Raw genomic sequence first — 21,215 nt, forward strand, 5'->3', positions numbered from 1 at the left:
GAATAAAATAAACATAAAACAAGCTAATTATGAATAACAAAGGTATAAAATACATGAATAAAAGTTACAGTGCAGTGTGTGATGTGAATGGTTCAATTAAAAGCAGCGGCAAAAAGAAATGTTTTCAGCCTGGATTTAAAAGTAGTAAGAGTTGCAGCGGCCCTGCAGCGTTCTGGGAGTTTGTTCCAGATATTTGGAGCATAATAACTGAACGCTGCTTCTCCTTGTTTAGTTCCATGTCTGGGGACAAAAAGCAGACCCGTTCCAGAAGACCTGAGGGTTCTGGATGGTTCATAATGTAGCAGGAGATCAGAAATGTATTTTGGGCCTAAACCATTCAATGCTTTATAAACCAGCAGCAGAACTTTGAAATCGAGCAGCACCGTTCTGAATCAGCTGCAGCTTTTAAAATATCGATTTTTATGTGAGCAGATAAGATTTTAGTTCTGCAGTAAATTCAGCAGCTACCCTGCAGTATACACAGTCATTAAAACTAGCTGCACCTTTACCAGCTTTGATAACACTTTAATGCATCAATCATTTTCAAACACATCATATATTATTCTCAAATGGACAATGAGTACTTTTACTTTTGGGGCTTTAAGTATATTTTGATGCTAATAGCCTACTTTTCTACTTTTACTTCAGTGACATTTTGAATGCAGGACTTTTACTTTAACTCAAGTACAAGGTCTGAGTACTTCTCCCACCTCTGCCCCTGGCTCACATTCAGCACTAGCTCTAGCAGGCACTGTACAGGATGTGTGTTCCAATCACTGGAGGTTTGTCTTCAACTCTCCCGTGGAGAGGGCTTATTTTACCCATCTAGGAGCCTTCAGGCTTTCGATGAAAGCTTCTTTAATTGGCCACCTTCGCCTCTGAAAACCCCGGTGTGAGAGAGGATCTCCATTGGACCTGTCCTGTGGCCGGGCGTGTGTCTGTGTGTGCGTCAGAGTTTGGAGATGGGCGGTGCGTCGCTGCGGAGGTGATCCCCGAGTTTAAAAGCGCAGAAGTCCTCTGTGCGCCGGAGCAGTGCGTCACAGCCAGCCAGCAGAGCCAGGATCCCCGCGTCTCCACACAGCGACGAAAATAGCTTTATGACCATGAACTTATTCCACATGTTTTAATATATTTTAGCGCATTTTCCCTTTTTGGATGCGACTTTTTGGGTTATTCTCGCTCTCTGTTAGCGGTGATACAGTGAGTGTGGATCCTGAGCAACAGCTGTGGAATATATAAACTCCGCTATATGGATAAGGCATCTGCAGCTGTTTGATTCCAGACGAAGAAGAAAATGAAATCCGCAGAAGAGGGTAAGTTTGACTTTTATTCATTTCAGAATGCTTTCCTTTTTATTATAACAGTGTCTTTATTCAACTTCTCATCAATGTTTGACACTTTACACCCGGATGTGATACATGGAGCTGTAATGTAACATTGAACGTGCCGCACTCTTTGCCCTTCTAAGTGCCTGTATTCAGCCTGAGTGCAGTTAAAGCAGTGGTGGAGATATACAGTGTGCGCCCCTCCCTATGATTTGGGATTGGTGGGCGTGGTTCTGCTTCTGTGAGCCACTCAAGACTAAAAAGTGTTCCCAAAATAGTCAGAATTTAACTTGTGCTACTCATTCACATGGCATTGTGGGTGATTCTAGAGTCATTTAATGGCATAGCCCCTCAGGCTACCTGTCAGCTAACTGGCAGCAGTCTAATTATAGAAGAAGAAAAAAACATTTCAGTGCTACTGTGTCAGACACCGCAAGCTGAATTAAACGTAAGCATCATTTTCTTTTATTACAAGGATTCACATGGTGCTGCACTGATGTCATGGTCTTTATGGCGGGCCCCTAATTCTCTTTAATTCACAGCAGACAGGAGCTGTGGTGACTGTCTGTCTGCATCTCCATCCATATCAATGTGCTCCACTGTGGGCACATTCACCCAGCTTCATGCAGCATGTAACCACAATTCCCGTTCCCATGTCCCCCTCCCACCCCTGGTTGTGACCTCAGTCTTTGCCACAGACAGGCAGAGTTTCATATGACCCAGCGGGAGCTTTGGCACAAGACCATGAGCTTACCCCCGAACTGGGTACAGCATGCAGCTTTACAGCATGCAAGTAAACCAAACATGTCCCTCCTGTGTTTATTTTCAATGGCTGCTGGGTCATGAAATCAGCCAACAAAAGCATTGGTGTGTTTTCATAATGTTAGAGTTTAGGGGCTACAGCATGTGCATTAAGTGGCATTAATTTGGCATCGAAAAGTAGTAAAAAAGCCACCTTGGTTTGCCTTTTGTTATTTTAGTCTGGAGTTATTTTTGGCACCTTTATTCGTGTCACCCAACTCTGCTTTGTATAATTTGATCCATTCAGGGATGTTTTGTGTCACTAGATGGAAGTTTTAACTTGCATGCATTAGGATTAATAGCCAGGGCCAAATCTGGAAGACAAGCAGCTCTTGCCATTACAGGCAACACCTCTTCAACAGCTCTGCAACAGCTCTCATAAGACTCCACTTGGCAGCTGTGTCCCACTCATTGAGCGTGCCAGTGAATGTGTGTTTGATTATCATGGTAACAAAGTCAATCTGTTTGCCTTCCAGATGCATATGGCTACACGCCAAACGTCAGTCTCTCCCTCCCACTGGGCAACCCATGTCTTCCCTCCCAGTACCTCAGCCTCCAGTCCGGCCCCACTATATCTGTCTCGGTCACAGAGCCTCACAGTTACGATTCCCAGGACGACATGATAGCGGGCGGCTACTATTCATCCTCCGGTGTACGCCCAAACGGGGCCCCGACCCTTGAGAGTCCTCGCATCGAGATCACAGCCTACGGTCAGTTTCCTGAGGATGAGGTGGAGGAGAGCAACCTTCCTGTTGCCAAGCGGGTCAATTCCGTAGTGACGCTGACCCTCCCCAGTGCAGACAGTTACAGAGACCCAAGCTGCCTGAGCCCGGCCAGCAGCATCTCATCCCGCAGCGGCCACTCCGACGCTTCCTCCTACGAGTCGAGCTTCTCCTACAACTATGACAACTCACCCCAGAACTCTCCCTGGCAGTCGCCCTCTGTGTCCCCCAAGGGATCCACCCTCGCTCTGCCAGGCGATGGCTTCACCTCTGGCGGATCTACTCGCAACTCTCCCTCCACCTCCCCTCGCACAAGCGTGACAGACGACACCTGGATGGGTCAGCGCGGCTCCAGGCCAAACTCCCCTTGTGGTGCAAAGAGGAAATACAGCTTTAATGGCACCGGACCAGTGCACAAGCAATACCCGTACTCACCAAATCACTCCCCAGGACTCTCCCCGCAGACCTCCCCTCGCCTCAGTATCACAGAGGAAAGCTGGCTGCCAAACACCAACCAGTACACCAACTCGGCTATCCTGGCAGCCATCAATGCCTTGACCACAGATGGAGTGACCGACCTCGTTGAGGGGATCCCCATTAAAGCCCGGAAAACCAGCCTGGAGCACAGCCCTACCATCAGCTTGAAGTTGGAGCCCGGAGGTGAGGACCTGATTCCAGGGGAGCTCGGTCAGGATGAACAACGGCTGCCATTAAAGAAGGAGGGCTACTGCGGTGGGTTTCTGGATGTGCCACAGCACCCGTACTCCTGGTCCAAGCCAAAGCAATATGTCAGGTAAGCGAGCACCCTGGTTTGAGTTAAAGAAGACCTTGAGGTAAAATAAGTTTGAAATAAAGCCTGAGGGGAGTAGAGTTTTGTTTGCTTGAGACAAATAAAGTCATTAAACTATTAATTACTTACTGACAAGAAGTATTTTTAAACATATTTGTGAAAAAGAGTTATCCCAAACTAGTGCATATCACAGTGTTCACATTCTGCACATTCTACCTTGATAAGTGTATCTAAAACAAGCCGTCCTCCCTCCTTGCTAAGTTAACATGTTGGACATGTTCTCGCCCCGGCAGCCCATCCTTGCCTGCTCTGGACTGGCAGCTTCCGTCCAGCTCGGGGCCGTACAGCCTGAAGATTGATGTGCAGCCCAAGTCCCACCACCGAGCCCACTATGAGACGGAGGGCAGCAGGGGAGCGGTGAAGGCCCTGGCAGGAGGACACCCTGTCGTGCAGGTCTGCTAAACTCATGCTTCTTTATCTTGTGATGTCTTTATACAAAGCAGCATCTATCTGGAACACTCTATCATGGTTGCATATTTCATATTCTGTCTTTGAATTGCCAAATGATTGTTTTTGAAGTACAATGTTCCAGTGTTTTGCAAGAAAAAACAACATAATTTTCACATCATCTTGCAGATTTATGCTGTTACCCCTCAGGGGCCCAAAGCCAATGTTGAGAACCCCTGAGCTAGACTATTTGGTTTCCTGTGATGATTAGACCAACACATGGTGCAGCCATTAGACCCATTTCTCCTTACCTCGTTGCGTCTCGCCTCAACACTAAACCTTCAGTGTTTTCATACCTCATGTATTAAAATAGATTTGGGCAACTTGTGTTTCATAGCCTGTCTGTTATGTTATTAAAAGACGTCACATTTCTGAATGGAATACCATAGGTATACTATTAGAGAGACCAGTCCACTCAGTCAGTTCCTGTCCAGACAAGAGTGACTCAGACTTTTCCATTGCGTTGTCGAGTGCAGTGCAGACAGTTACAAAGTGATGTAGCATGGCCAGTAAGAGCTTAGTCATGAGCTTTAACCACAGTAGCTCTGGTGGTCGTGTCTAAAGAAAAAAAAATGTGGACAACTGCAGATATGTTTTGGTTTTAAACCCATCTGGTCCCCCAACCATTACTGCACACCGCTGACCTCATTCTTTGGATAAAAAACGGGTATGCAGCGCCGAGTCGGACAAAGTGAGTGGTGAGCCAGGCCGTCTGTTTAATTTATACTTTTTGACATTTTATTATTACAATAATTCTACAAGTTAACCAGACATTCGTCACATGTTGGGTATAGTTTCTTTTGTGTATGGCTTTCAGTTTGGATAAAATGACTTTTGAGTACTTTTCTATCACACTTGCCGTTAGCTAACTGTTTCCTGTAGTTTGAGTGGGGAATGCTTACATAGCTAAGCAAACATTTAAAGGATGGAGCAGATGTGTATTAATGCTATACTTCATATTTACTCAAAGAAGATTTTGTGTTAGACAAGTTTCACCAGAAAAGTGGCATGTGATGTAGTGTACTAGCATTCTCCCTCCCTAAAGCCAGTGAGATGAAGTTAGCAACAAGCTAGTAAACATAGTTGAGCATTTAGCACCTAATGGGATATATCTTTCCCTCAAGAGTTAGTATAAGTTAATGATCTAAAACAGCACGAGTAGTTGTCTTCTATTTCTCCCTACAAAGGTTCTTCTGGTACATCTTTTGGGGTAGTACTTCTAAATGAAATAAAAACATCAATCACCAATGTTAGCTTAATGTTGCTCTGTATTTGCTCTTTGTAAATAGCTTGTGTTCTTTCCCTAAAGTGGTCAGAGAGTTATGCAGGTTTAACACCTGAAGTATAATGAATTGTTGATATTGATGTGAATGTTGATATATATTATACATATATACATATGTGATATATATATTTAATCAAGTGAAAAAATTATAAGAAAACAAATAGTTAAACATCTCTACAACCACCACAGTCACTAAACAACACAAGACAGAGAATAGGATTACGTTACTATACGTTATGGCTATTTCTGAAATAACTCAATAATACAAATTATTATTATGTGATTAGTTATAGATTATAATATTATAGTCAGGGTGAAACCTCTTGATAAAGATCTTATAAAACAACCACATTTGTGTAAGTAATTTCCTGTGACAACATAATGGTTAAATAGATTCATTTATTTAATCTAACTGCAAAAACATGCAATTTATACTTATTTAACAATATCGATATTACTAATTTTGTACTATTAGTTTGCAGAATGAACAGAGTTTTATCCCAGAGCAGGATTACTGTATCACCAACAAGCCATAGTTCAAAATGCTTTAAGTTTAACATTGCAGTAAGCTTGTGACATTATATCAGTATACACCAATATGACATTTGGAAACCAAAACATGTTACATCCAGTTTGTTACAGCTACAACCTCACATCTGTACAGGACGTGTGTATTTGTCCATGAGAAGGTGCTAATGATTTAATGACAGGGGTCTGGGTTCACCCGGGCTGAAAAAGAGAGTGTGTGTTCTCTTTAAACCTCAACCCAAACTTCCCCCCTCCCCTACTTTTCCGCCAGCTACCACCCCAACCACACAGACTTCCCTTTGTTTAGGAAAGTTCCCGTGTGTACTGGCTGACATCATTGCGCGCAGCGTCCTGCGGAGGCGGCAGCAACCAAACCACACACGTTTCTGGCAGACTGTGATGGAGATGTTGGAGGCCGCCCCATCTCTGTGACTTCCTGATTACATGGTACACAAAGCGCTGTTGCCTCTGCTGTGGAGGCTGGTTGACGAAGCCTCTGTGGCTCGTCCGCCGCCCCTCTGACTCAAACCCTGCCCAGACTTTACAGAGTTTATTCTGGAAGGTCCTTTTCTGTGTCGTACACTTTTCTCTCCAATGCAGCACAGCTAAGCCAGCTATTTTCTGTTCTCTTTCAATGCCATCTCCGCTGCCTGCCTCAACCACACCCGTCCTTACACCAGCAGCAGACTAAAGTATGCCCCTCTGAAGTGCTGTGTGCAGTCCTCACCGCAGTTAATGCTCAGGGTTTCATGCTGTACTTTGGTGGAGAGGACTTACCCCCTATTCAAGTCTGTGAGGTCTTTTCTTCTCTGTCTGAAGTCAGCTTTCATGATCAGCCTATTGCTGGAAAAACACATCCAAAGAGATTGTTAATGAATATTCTGGAGTCATGTGCATTTTCATGGCCTTGATCAAATTTAGATTTCTGAGCAAAGCGGAATAAACAATTATAATGTGAATAAGAAAGAATGCAGGATTAATTGCCAGTCACACTATCCCTCTTTCAACAAAAAATGAAAGAAAGCAGTGCATATTGTGCCGGTGTGGTCATCCTTTTAGAGCTGAGAAACTCTTTGATACACAATAAGAAATACATGCTGCTTACTAGAACCATAAGAGTTATTTGGCTTGTTGACTCCTAACCAAAAACCCTGTTAACGGACTTTATCGATACCCTAACAAGATCCTAACAAGGGGTTCCACACAGAACCTTTCATAACCCAAAGGTTTTTTGTAGATCTATCACTTTACTGGCGCAATCATTGAAGGACTGATTCTTCCAAAAAAATATTATTTCAATGGAAACGGTTCCCCCTCAGTCTTCACAGGAAAGGGTTCTTCGCAAAGAAAAAAATTCAGTTTAGAACCTTAAGTCCGCCTTCACGTGAAACGCTATTTACTCTTTGGTCACTGCGATGTAGGGCGTTAGTTTTTTACTTTTGTTACTTCCAGTGCTATCTTGTGGCGCTACATACTCTCTTCGTAAATCTGATTGGTTGTGTGTCAAAAACCTCAACAGCAATTGTGGTCAAAGTTGAAATAATTTTAACTGGACGACATTTTTGAGCTGTATGAAATGCTAAGGGCCTTGTCAGGCGGTACCGTTCTCTCCATAGGAACACAACAGCATCGTCAGCGAAGAGCCGTTTTACTGCTGGTCATGTGAAGGCAGCTTAAGACTTTCTGGAAGAACCCATTTGAAGCCCTTTATTCTAAGAGTGTAAGAATGGAGAGGAAGCCCTGAATGCCCTCACCCCTTCTCTCTCCTCCTCTTTGGTGCCTTGAGCAGTCGGAGTGTCCGCATTCCTCTTGTGGGTGATAAATAGGAGGAGTGCTGCATTGCCAACGTCAAACTGCCAGGGTGGAAGAGCGGAGGCTTTTCATGCAGCGGTATCACAGGGATTTAATTGCACTAACAAATCATAAGTGTTGTCTGCTGCAGCTGCTTTATGAAACAGATGATTCAGAGCGGCGAGACTTTTTGATTTCAAAAGGGACACTTTGATATTGTTATGTCTTAAAATGCTGACATAAGCAGAAATGTTCAGACAAAGGCCTACTTTTTAAAAGTTTTGTAAGCATAAGGAACAGCTGAAATCATTCAGGTGACATTATCTAGTTTGATTATTTCTATTTGCTTAGTGTCTCACTCTGATAATAAATCAAAGTATATAATCAGTAATCTGTTTGTAATTACAGTTTGAGAAGTAAAACCTTATGAGCAGGCTTCCTCACTTCATCACACTCCTTCCTGCTGCCTAAATAAACAGCATTGCTAGGCAGCAACCCATTTCCTTACACAAATATACAGGCCTGCTGCTGCAGACTCTTCACCCTGACAGAGATCCTCCTCCAAATCACATGTTGTGCTTCTCTGCGCCGAGCCTTTCACTCTTGTTGTGGGCACTCCTCGCCTCCAGTGCTCTTCTTATGCAAGTGAAAGCTGCGGTTGTCATTTCAACATCTCCCTGATGATCACTTCTGCTGACAATCTCAACCACAGTGCTTTCTAATTAGGTGGGGTTCAGCGTGTGCCTCTGTAACACTTAGCATCGGCCTTTGATGGTGCACACATTGTCCTTTTTTTATCCACTCATTCCACATTTGACTCATAAAATTGAGTATATATTTGGCTTTTATTTATTTTTTAAAGATATTTTTGGGCAACCAGTGCCTTATCAGGACAGAGTTGAAACGGGGAGAGAGAGGGTATAAATGGTCCCCGACTGGATTCCAACCCGGGTCATCTGCTTGGGGACCAGGCCCCAGTACATGGGCCGCCAGCTCTACCAAACCAGCTATACGGAGGCTTATGATATTCGTTTTAAGAATGAAATGTTTAGATTATGATTGCATGTTTTTGAGCATGAACTCCTCATAAAGGGAACAATAATCATACATTTCCCTGACAGGCCAACAATATTAGTTCCAATAGTGCATCAAAGTTGCTCAATTTGAAACAATGTTAGCCTTTTGTGATGCTTAGGTTCAAATAAAGGGATTTAGGAACATTTAAAACTTGGTATTTGAAGTTTAAATTCCTTAAGTTTTATTTTTTTTAATGCTGTCAGAATGTAAATAATTCACTCAATTGCTAAACTTTAGTAAATTCTTGAGGTATTTTTACTTTACATGCAACTTTCTACCTCTACCCTTCTACATTTCAGAGAAAAATATTTTACTTTTCCTCCACCACATATATTGAAAGCTTTAGTTGTTTTGTATTTTTTTAAATATGAAGTATTATAAATAGAAAAACATAAATATGTCATAAAGTGTGTTTCCTTAAAGAAACAACCGGTTAACACAGGTACAGCTGCAGCATTTAGATGATTAACCAATACATATTTTTGTTTTTATCTATTAACATTTCATTGTATAGTTTATAATAGTACACACAGGGATCAGTGTTGAAATGTATGCTTTTACTTCAGTAACATTTTAAATGTCGTTTCAGATGTTAATACTTTTACTGTGGGTAAAAATATCTGAATACTTTTTTAGCAATGATTGAATATTATTATATCATAATTATATAAGTCTAGATAGAAATAGATTGTGCCAAACACTAAAGCATATATATCATGCTGTAAGATGAAAATCCTGATCAGGTTCCTTTACAATGAAAGTGAAGTACTTTTCAACTCCTCAGTAAAATACTAAATATATACTGTATATATATTTATTGTTGCACACATACCTGCTTGATTTATGACATTAAAACTGATTCAAAAATGAAACACAATATTCCCCTCCATCTCTGCTATGAAAACAATGGAGTGCAGCTTTAACCTTTGAAACAAAAATTACACATTGAGACTTTGTCCTCATAATATGTACATTTTATCCCTTAATTATACTATTTAGTCAATTCCTTTCATTTCCTATTATACACAGAGTGTTTCTTTCAATGATATTGTGATTGAACTTCTGCTCATGTGGATAATAAACATAACTCTCAGACGGCGTGTCAGTAGTAGCTGTGTTCTCAGGTTTCTGTCTGTTGGTTTGGGCTTCATGCCTGCACCCTGCAGTTTGGGTGGTTGAGGTCATCCTGGCAAGAGGCCTCCTGTCAGGCAACACCTATGGAGGTCTGGGAGTACTTTGGGTCGAGCCCAGCACACAGCGAGCAGCACGTCTGTGTTGTCTTCAGCTCCATCGTGCCGGGATCGTTTCACTGATAAAATCAGAGCTAGGAGCTTTTCTTGACCCTGATTGGCCGGGGCTCTGTGGAGCTGACATGACTTTGACTTTTCTGAAACACTAGCTTAGTCTTGTCACAAATCACAACGCTGCTCGCTGTAGGTGGTTTTACTGCTCTCTGGCAGCGGCGGTCCCTGGAGGCCAGCTACTGTAGGATCAACATCTTGGCAGGCCTGACACTAACTGATGGAGGAAGTGTGTACGGGCCAGTGGTAGTAAGTAAAAGAAGATGAAAAGGGTGATTACAGGATCCTAAATGGGTGCTTTGTTTGAAACCCATCACACTGAGAGCCTGACCTCTGAAGGACCTACATTTGCAGATGGATGTTTTTTTGGGAGGACATTAGGGCTTTACCACAACTGAGTCTTTTCTTTCTTTCTCCCCCTTTAGCTCCACGGGTACATGGAGAGCGAGCCCCTGACCCTGCAGCTGTTTATTGGCACAGCTGATGACAGGCTGCTGAGGCCGCACGCCTTCTACCAGGTCCACCGCATCACCGGGAAGACAGTGTCCACCCCGAGCCACGAGGCCCTGCACACCAACACCAAGATCCTGGAGATCCCACTGCTGCCGGAGAACAACATGCGGGCCATGTGAGTGTTATAGGGAGGTTTCAAATAGTCTGATCACATGTTGACTGTAGGTTTTGAGTGGAATTAGCGTTTGTTCTATGTGTTCCAAATCAAGTCTCAAGCAAATCAAGATTTGTCTACAATGTTGAGTCTCGATCGAATAATTGACATGGACTTGCCCCACAATAAATTCTGAAGGTATAAAGATATTAAGAGCTTTTTTTTCTTGTAACTCTGGACAATAACCGGTTTATGTAATATGGGTAGAGCATGCAGGAGGCAGGACTTGACAGGGGTCCCACCATGGTCACATCTTGGTGTGTAATTTTGCCTTGCTAATCGTTCAATTTGTCTGAGGATTTCTATGTCACCCCTTCATCCAAAAGTTCCTGAACCTCGTCGTATCTCTATTTAGACTGTTTCGTTGCCGTCTCTTTGTAAATTACCCGTCTTATTGACCCTTGGATGTTTGATTTCTTTGGTCTTTTACCTGACGGTCCAACAAACAACCTCATACTCACACATGACTCATCACTGGGTCTCTTGCCTTCTCAAATGTGTGAAAAGGGCTTCAGTTGAGTTTAGTAAAAAATGTAATGTTCTAAGACATCTAGAGTTATATTTAAGTCTTTCAGGCTAGTTCATATCAAATTTAAAGTCATTTGCGATCAATCCACACCAACCCTCAAGTAATTTGAAAAAGTCAAAAGCATCTGAACCTGTTCTTTAGAGTCCTCACCGTGTCATAACTTGTACGTGACCTGTCTAAACGGGCTTGAAACTTAACTTTAATTCCTAAAAACACTATAAAATAACTCCTGCCATGTGAACATCTGAAGCAGCTGCTCCTAAACTCCAATTCAATGAGGTTACTTCACCTGGTGTATCCATCCAGGCCTCAGAGGGAAATGTTGTTCCTTTTTGGGCTAATATTATCCTTTCTAAACATATTAGAGAGCTGCTTTTCTAGAATACCTAACAATTTGGAAATATAATGTTTTCTGTCCACAGCGTGTTACCCTCTGTACACAGACGGGTGGCATTCCCATTTTATTAGCCCGAGAGATCAGATTAGTGGGGAAGCTCCTGGCTGCGACCGGAGCTCTCTGTCTGAGCTGCAGCCCGCTAGCATCAGCACTTTCTCTGTGATTTAATGGATGTAACACATAAGCTCCCGTTATACAACGACTTCACCTCAGGATACGGTTTCTCTCTCCTCACGCCTCAGAGTTCTTACAGTTCAGGCTCTGGGATTTGTGGGAGATTTATTTGTTAAGACATGCTCCCCAGTGTGACATATAGATGTTTTATTATGTGGTATAGAAACAGGCCCTATTATATGTCTTTAACTCCTGATGATTCACGACGACGTGCTTTAAATTAAATCATTAATCAAAATCAGTTAGTTAATATGTAGTCACTTTGGTCATCTTGGTATGACTGGTGTTGTCCTGCCTTTCTTCTTTTTTTGTTGTATCCAGTGTTTTGCTCTCAGCCCTACAGTGTAGGCGTAGAGTTGAACAGCTGGGGTCCTTAGCATCAACACCTGATTACTTCTCCAGTGAGCAGGCCCTGGTGTCTGGAGGGAAGAATGTTAGGGAGTGTTCAAATGTGTGTAAAAGTTGACATTAACTAGGCTTCATGGAATGCAGCATCAAGTAGCACAGCGATAGAAAAGCCAGAAACAGTTTGGAGAGGTATTTTTAAGTAAGAAAAAGTTCGATGAGTGCATATAGAGAAGAGCTTTTATTAAGTGTCTGATGAAGAATTCATCACAGCCTGAAGATTTGTGGAAGGGCAACAGTATTTCAGTCTCTGGTGGGTCATAGCAAAGATATTACTCATGTGATGAATGTTCCCAGCTATTTGTTTCTATAAAGTTTGAATATCACCCATGAGTGGATGCACTGAGGTGTTGAGGCTCTTTTGGGGCTGGGGGTGTTAATCTTCTGTTGACATGGCTCTGTACGGACTGCACTGATGGAGTGAAACACATTTTTGTGGTGGCAGTAGTGTATATATCACATCCTGATGAACTGTGAATGCATAAAGATTGTTAAAGCATGTGATATTTTGGCTCATGGCAAAGTCTTTATCTTTTGTCTTAAACAGTATCGACTGCGCAGGGATCTTGAAGTTGCGTAATTCGGACATTGAGTTGAGGAAGGGGGAAACTGACATTGGACGCAAGAACACTCGTGTGCGAATGGTTTTCAGAGTCCACATCAGCCAGGCCACGGGGAGAACCGTGACCCTGCAGGCCTCATCCAACCCCATTGAGTGCTGTGAGTACTTATCTCCTTAACTCCTCGGCATATTTATATTGGGCTTAATTGGGTATTTAGTTGACTAATTACCAACCTACATAGTGGTCAGGACCCCTGTAAGGGATTGCAAGTTGATCTAATGGACATAAAAAGTAAGACGATTTACCGCTGAACTGAATATTCTTTAATAATTGATAGTTTTCTGTTAAATTCTTTTCAGATTTATTATGTTGCCTGCAGGATGAACTGTAACCCCTTTGGTGATTTTATGTTTTTTCATCTAGCTCTCTCATAATTGGTTTATGACAGCATACCTACAAAAATCATCTAATTCCCATGAGCCTCAGCTGTAATGTGCATTCTTTCAAGGCTTTGTTGAGTAATTGATTCTGATAGGCCAATACTGTGATGCTATCAGACTGCTCTTATGGACACATTTCTGATCACCAAATACAGCGAGTATATAAAGATAAAAAATATATAAATCAAATGTATATATAAGTATTGTTGTATTAAATATTTGATTTATTTAGAAAGTAGTGAGATGCTAGAATGTGCAGAAAGCCTCTGCTCACCCTGTAGTGGTTTATTTCACAAATAATGACCTGTGTGCTGTACATTATGCTAGCATGCTAACATGCTATACTAAAATGGGGAACATGATAAACAACCTAATGACATACATCTGCCTAACAGAACTGATAGAAAGGATGTAGCAGAATTTTTCTATTTTCATTGTAAAGACAAGAAAGAATTTAGGCAGCTTATATTTACCCAAATTCAACAATATAAGGGGGAAAAGAAAAACAAGTTTTCAGAAATCTTGCCAAGGTACTTGACACAAGGATTGCCAAGTGGTTCAATAACAAAAAATAGACTCAACAAAAAGTGTTGGATTGATAACTACATATATCAATTAGCAAATAGACAATTTTCCCTCTTTTATAAAATGTAAAAGACTAAACGATTACTACTATCAAAAGATGAGCATTAGATTAACCTGAAGCTGTAATCATTCAATGCAGCACTCTAACAACTGGTGCATGTGATCGTGAGCTACATTGTACCTCAACGGTGCTCAATAAACTCTATCGACTCTCTGCTCTGCACTGGAGTTGACCTCTCGGAGGACCGGGACAAACTCACCCAGATCAACCACTGTATGTGGTTCTGGCACGGAGAGCTGCCATAGAGATTAAGCCCTAGGAGGTAAATGAAAGACAGTAGTTAAACCATGATCTCAGCCCCTTGAAATAGACCATTGTTAGTTTCTGAACGGCTGCCACACAGCAATTGTTTTGACCAAAAATTCTTTTTGTGCAAGAAACCGAAACAGAAAGATGTGGTAAAGATTGATGCTTTCCGAGAACATAGAAATACAGTTTTATGCAAATCAAGAAGCAGCAGAATCAAATTTATTCAGGTTTTTATTGAACCTCTAGTTGTGTATCCCGGTGGTCACGATTAAATACAGGAATCCTCCTCAAGAAAGACCCTAACCCTAAGACATATGCATTACATTTAGACAAATAATGTTTGCAAATACTTTGTAAAAAGCATCCAAAAAAGGGAGAATTAAGCAAAGGCTGAAGAGCCAAAGTGAACAAGAGAGAAGTAAAAAAAAACACCAGGAGCGGTAAGATAGTTATATATGAGACAGAACATCCACCATATTTGAAGAAAACACAAATAAACACCACTTGGAGCCTGTGTTTACTTAGTGGCAACTCATTCTAACATAAAGACGTGGAGGTTTACAGCCGTCCAGACTCTGAGAGAGCTGTCTATGTAGTGATTCAGCCTCAGCCTGGATGCTCAGGTCTGCATGGGGAGAGGGTGTGTATTAGCTGAATGCTGAGGCCGGCTTCTCTTCCTCCTCCCATAGCCCAGAGATCGGCCCAGGAGCTGCCGCTGGTGGATAAGCGGAGCCTGGAGACGTGTGCGGCCCTCGGGGGTGAGAGGATGCGCATCGACGGACACAACTTCCAGCACGACTCCAAGGTGGTGTTCGTGGAGAAGGCTCAAGGTAAAATAGGAGGAGTTCTGGACTCTTAGTACAGCTGTGTGTGTGTCTGTGTGTCTCCCTCTCACTTGTTGGAGAAACCCCAGCACTGCCTCCCCCTCTTCTCTCCCCCCGCCGTCAAAATATCCTCCATCCTGCCAGAGAGCCACATGTGGTGCACATTAATGCGCTGTATTTTTAACCCAGCAGATTTAGATTTGCAGAAGTTTCCATTGCCTGTTCAGCAAAGGAATGGATCACCAATGCAGTGTGTATGCGTGCGTGAATGTGTGTGTGGATGCAGGCACTTTTGTGTGCGCCATGTGTCATTATTTGTTTCTCTTTTTCTTACTTTAAGCCTTTTTGGTTTGGAGGCACAGGGGATTGCCGCCAGATGTCGATGCGTGGAGGTTTACAAACTGCAATTTCCTTGATTAGCCTCAGCAGAGCAACGTGAGCCGCAGTGTATGCCGAGGCTGAGCCATGTAAACACATGTGATCCTATCTGCCTGGTGACTCATTCAAAAAAAGAGGGAAGCCTTTTCATTGTTCCACCTGTGAAAGGAAGAATTCAAGGCTGTCCTAGCACGGACCCCCTCTACCCTCAAGCACTGGACAAGTGAGATTGTTTTTCAAAACAAGAAGTGATTAAATGAGCGAAGGCCCTTTTGATTAACCCTGAACACTTCCTGAGAGGAGTGTTTGAGTGGTGTTTCCTAAAGCTGCTCTGGAGACAACAATAGTGTTGCCGTTTGGATTGAACTTCAGTTAAAAGGAGAAAAAACATAATTTTTACAGTAAAAGTTATCCAGCTAGCAAAAATAAAGTGTGGTTTAAATATAAAGCTTAAAGGCAGCTAGCTTATTAGCTTGACTAGTTAGCTTCTAGCTTATCAGTGTTTGAATGTTGACTATATGCAATTGTAACTAATCATTTTAATAAGAATAGTTTTGTGTTGTTTTTAAGTTAGTTTGCCATCTTTTATGATAAAGTTAAGTTGCCTAATCTAGCTATAATCATGCTATATTAGCTTAACCTAGTATTAAAATTGATTTTTAAAAATTAGCTAAATAGTTTATCTCTAAGTTTGATATGCATTCATTACAACATGTTTGACCAATTGATCTGGTGATAATAATTTACATCTTATAATATTAAGAATAACAATTAAAACAACCTTGCTGAGGACCTCGTGGTCAGGTGCTATAACATTGACAGTATACAAACCTAATAAATGGAGGTCAAACTGCTTTTTCCAAAGTCCAGAATACACTTTTTTACAAGTTAGCCATTTCCAGTTTTTCACAATTTCCCGAGTCTGACCCTGCTTGACTGAGGCATGATTACTTTAGCATTGTCCTCTTGAATTTAAACCCTAAGCCTAACCTAACCGATGCTTTTGCAGCTGCCTCTGTGAAAAGAAATCGATGAATTGGGCAATGAGTTTCGTAGAAGCAGAAAGGGAGTTATCACTAGATGTACACATGTCTGTAGCTTCTCTGGTTCCGTTTTGTTCTGATCGGACCGACTTTCAGTCCATGTGCAGGCTCTGGACTGATGCTGATGGGTGTGCTCTTGATTTTTGATGAGGGTTTCCCCTGCGTCTGGCTCCAGCATCAGATTCCTGGGCAATCCTACCATGGAAACACCCTTAAGCCAGGCTTCCACTTCTCTGCCCCCCCTCCCTTTCTGCTTCCCTCCATCCTTCTGCATCTCTATCCAAGTTGCCTCTGTGCCATCAGTTCATTAATTCTGCTCCCTATGGATCATGCTAGGTCTTGCTATCTGTATAATAGGTACAGTACACAATTAGAGGCATCAGTCGTCTCTGGAGTGAAATGGCGTCATTGGCGTAATGAGATATAATAAGTACGGGAAGATACAAAACAACGTATTTGCATATTAAAAACATGTAACTCATCTCTGCTTTCAGAACTTTGAAGGGATGGTTTAGATGTTTTGAAGTGGGATTCTATGAAGTAGTTATCAATTACCTGCAGTAGATAGAGGTCATCACGACAACAGTTAAAAGATGTATTTTACACATAAAAAAACGTCCCACCTTTACAAACCAATAGAGTTTCAGTGTATCCTATATTCAGAATATTTGTACCATTTTACCTTAGAGTGATACAGCTATTTCAAATATAGAGCGGAAGCCTTAACATCTATCAATCTTCTCCCCACAGCCACCAGACTTCATTGGAAAAAAACAACTTTTTAAACATCTAAGAACAGTGGTTGCTGGTCTACTGCTGCCTCAATTTGTTACTTTGTTTTTGTTATTGTTTGACTTTTGGTAAGCTCAGATTTACCAAATTCACAAAATAACACAAACTAACTAACTGATTGAAGCAGTGGTGGACTGGCACCTCCTGCGTCATGCAAGCTAAAATGACTGTTTTTTCAATGGAGTTTGATAAAGTATAGATAGCATAGATAAAGTTTTGATTTCCATGTTAGAAACTTAAAACTGTACTCTAGCTGTCTCATGGAAACAGCAGTAAAATAATGATACATTTAGCATACACCTAAATGTATATATATTTGTTTTAGCTTTAGCTAATCAATTATCCAATCTTGGGTTGTTTTGACCTACAGTACATCTACTGTAGATAACAAACTGACTACGGATAGGTACCTCATACAACCCCACTCAAAACATCCTAATTATCCCTTTATTATGCTATATTGTTATTTTATTCATGCCAAAGCAGATCTCTGGGAAACACTTTAACGATCAAACTCATAAACCCAGATTGGTTGATGTTGTTGCCACAAAGAACTTAGGGTATTTAATTTTACCGATGTATTATTTTCCTGACGATTCTCCAATAAAGCACTCTCGCAAAGTAGCATTCACGAAGCTGTGGTCACAGAACCTGTGGGCGTTGACATATTATGTGTTTGTATGGGACCCCAACTTAAAGCATGTGTGTTTGTGTGAGTGTCATTACAGGGAGAGCTCGACACCCATCTTAAAATACAGCCAACAAACTGAAAGCATATTTATTTTTCTTTACGTTTTTGTGTCTGATAGTCTGCAATATGTTTTTTAGGATTTTTTGGGGGAAGAGACAGTGACACTTGGGGCTTCTATGTATTTCTCATTCATGTTTGAGAGTGTTATTGTTGCTATGACTCTGGGAGAAGGAAATCCCTGCTTCCCCCCCATAGAGACACACTCTGTCACCTGTTCCTGTGTCTTAGCACAACATCTGAAAACAGTAACAGCTCTGCTCGATCACGCCCTCCCGAGCTTCTCGGTCCTGCCTCACTGCCGCCTCAGTAGAAATATCCCAGATAGGATCAGTTCAGTTGTCACTCCTGGTTACATCCAATCTGTCATCAGATTACTGTACGACCTGAGCACTGCAGACATCAGCCTGTAATCTAAACCTCACTCATCTCACCTTGCTTTCATTTGTCCCCGGCCTCCCCGGAAGATGATACCTCTGATATGTCCCACTCACTCCATTAGTAAAATATGACCCTCCTGTCCTTTATTCACCTCCGTTTGGTGTCCTATGTTCACAGATATCATTTATTGGCTGAAAAAGGCTAAAGGTGCCAAAGTTCTAAAAGAAGTGAAAGAGTGAAGTCTTTTCCAAACATACAAAGACTACTCAAGCAGCAGGCATGAACAAGTAACCTAAAAAACCTCACATTTTCCAGAAAAGAACAGTCCTGCTCTTATCTTTGTGACGATGCATTTCCAGCTGATCTATTGTATCTATTAAATGGTTTGTTTATTGAATAGGCAGGAAAGTGTCTATCTGGAAATGTCTAAATCACCAAATTTGACACCAAATGGGAGTATTGATGATCATTTGGAAAATGTATTACCATAGCATTTCCTAGCAAGAGTATTATACAGTGTTTATATTTAGTGTAGGCTTAGTAGAGGATATTATAGGATTGCACTAAAGTAAGTAAATTAAACACATAAATGAAGTAAACAAAACTAGACTAGGAACATATGTACCTGCAACAAATGTAGCCTAAAGCTGTACTTACCAGGTTCTAACTGCACCTCACAGTCAGCATTTAGCAAGTGGAGCAAAACGGAAGCATTTTTCATTAAATTGAAATCCACGTTAAGTTCTTAAAACAACAGATAATATAGAAGAATAACCCTATTATTCCACAGCCACTTGGCAGCAATCAAGTTATAAGGTTTTTTATTTTTTATTGTACAATTATGTTTAAAATGTATAAATGAGATGATGCATTTCCGTACTTATTTTCCTGTTTTGTCTGTCTTCAATACTAGTGTTTATCACTTAGCTACTTATATGTTCAGTAATGATTGATAAGTTAGTGTACTCAGTTGCTAGGCAGAAATTGTAAATCATTTTAACCAAAAGCTCTTTGGTTAAATCCAGTAAAAACACATGGTGTCCATTACAGTAGACACAGGATTTGAAGAGGTTAATTACAAACTTATTTTGATGTAGATTTCGTCACTATTCAAAATAGGAAATGAGAAAATGTCTTTCCTAGTACGACTAAAACTAACATCCATCAAAATATGAGCGTTACTTTAGAACAATGGTGGTGTTTCATTTCATTAACAAATAGGTGCATATAAATGCAAAATCACAGGACAAGATTTTGGGATAGGAGGATTTCTAGTTCCCGCTTGGTACTCCGTGTAATATTGACCAAACATGTATGAGCGGGTTTGGTTCAATGTAAGTAAACAATCTGTGTCGAGAGAGGATGCATTGGCAGAAATCCAATCACATCAGTTATCTTCAGACGACAATCTGGCTTTTCATTAGCTCTAAAGTAACTTTTGAACCAGCAACTTCAGTAAAATACAGTCATAGAGGCATCTCAAGTTGCTTATCAAACCAAAACCATAAATATTGACTTTTGCACCAAGAGGCTTGTTGCCTCTGTTTCAGGAGTATGCAGTTATCTGAAAATAATGCTCACTTTCCAGCCAATTAGAATTCAGGTCTTCCCAATACTTTATAGCCATAGTTTAAGTGTTTAGGTTTGCATGATCTACTTCAGGGTATAGCGTCTTTCTACTGTCTTATTGATTTCCTTTACTTCTTACCTTTTCAAGTCTGTTTAAAACATTTTGATTTCTGCTCCCCGAATCTTAATTGTCATAAGCTTAACTTGAGTTAGATACCCTGCAGGAAATCCTTGCAGAGGAGAAACCCCCTTGGAAAGGAAGAACATTCACATCTGGCCTGTTTCACTGAACACCTGTCTGCGCTGCTGCACTGTAGCTGTGAATAACCCTTTTCCTGCTCCATCAAACCTCCTCAGCTGCCAGGGGGAGGTCTTTTTTTTTTACTCATTCTCCCCACCTGTACGTCTTTTCCTTACCCGATGAGTTGGAGCGTCAAACGAAGATGAAACCTGGACGAGTTTTACTTTAGTGACCGGAAGACACTAACAATTGTGTCTAATTATCATTGGCCAGAGCAACCGCACAAGAAACAGGACCTGAAAATTGAACTTCGAAAGGATTATCCTTCTGTTGGACTGCCAGATGGTGTCTGGAATTACCTTTAGAAAATTACAGATAACCATCCTCCTTTAAGCCCCATGAGAGCTGTGAGTAAGATGACCGTAATGTATCAGCAGAGGCTGTTTCGAACATGTGGTGGCTCTGTTAGCTCTGCTAGCTTTGAGCAGTGGTTTTGTGTGGAGGGAAGGGCGGTCAACAAGCTTCAGTTTCATTGCATTCATAAAAACAATGACTTCCACTCAAAGCCGTTCGGTGGTTTGGCTGCCTATGACACTTCTGGGAACAATGGCTGTTTTCATAAACAAATCAATTACAGATGCATTAACAGCAGGGATTAGGTTTTCATAAATTACAGTGCATGATACATAAAAATGGCAAGCCCATTTGAGAAACTCCAGAGATGATTTCTTGATGAAAGCTTTGCACTGCGTTAAGATGACGTTGTGCAGTGACAGGCGCCACTGCAGCTGCAAGTAGCTCCGCTGCAGAGTGAAGGCAGGATCTGGTTCTCGACTGCTGACATTTATCAGCTCGAACCTCGGCTCACACCTTCCATAGTTGCAACCTCTTGCATTGAACTTCAAAATACCCATGTGTTTTCAGAGGTGGGAGGAAGGAAGAAGTCTCAGTAACAGTCAGAGGACAAGGGAACTCTTTGAGCATGGGTAGAGCATGTGTTTATATTTACTGTACGTTATGAGGGTTTTGGCACACGCCACCA

At 41.5% G+C, this 21,215-nt stretch overlaps 1 protein-coding gene across 2 annotated transcripts in view; it reads left to right on the top strand.

Moving 5' to 3' along the window:
* The first annotated feature begins 1,039 nt into the window (after positions 1 to 1,039).
* Positions 1,040 to 21,215, top strand: part of nfatc1 (nuclear factor of activated T cells 1) — a 42,430-nt gene continuing 22,254 nt past the window's right edge. For both annotated transcript variants that reach the window (XM_063900121.1, XM_063900122.1), the window contains exons 1-6: positions 1,040 to 1,313; positions 2,603 to 3,641; positions 3,932 to 4,091; positions 10,553 to 10,755; positions 12,847 to 13,019; positions 14,887 to 15,027. In XM_063900121.1, the coding sequence (XP_063756191.1) occupies positions 1,295 to 1,313; positions 2,603 to 3,641; positions 3,932 to 4,091; positions 10,553 to 10,755; positions 12,847 to 13,019; positions 14,887 to 15,027 (1,735 nt within the window). In that variant the 5' untranslated portion in view covers positions 1,040 to 1,294. The remainder of the gene's footprint in view (positions 1,314 to 2,602; positions 3,642 to 3,931; positions 4,092 to 10,552; positions 10,756 to 12,846; positions 13,020 to 14,886; positions 15,028 to 21,215) is intronic.

The sequence above is a fragment of the Eleginops maclovinus genome, chromosome 13 (assembly GCF_036324505.1).
Source record: "Eleginops maclovinus isolate JMC-PN-2008 ecotype Puerto Natales chromosome 13, JC_Emac_rtc_rv5, whole genome shotgun sequence".
In the NCBI taxonomy this organism is placed as follows: Eukaryota; Metazoa; Chordata; class Actinopteri; order Perciformes; family Eleginopidae; genus Eleginops; species Eleginops maclovinus.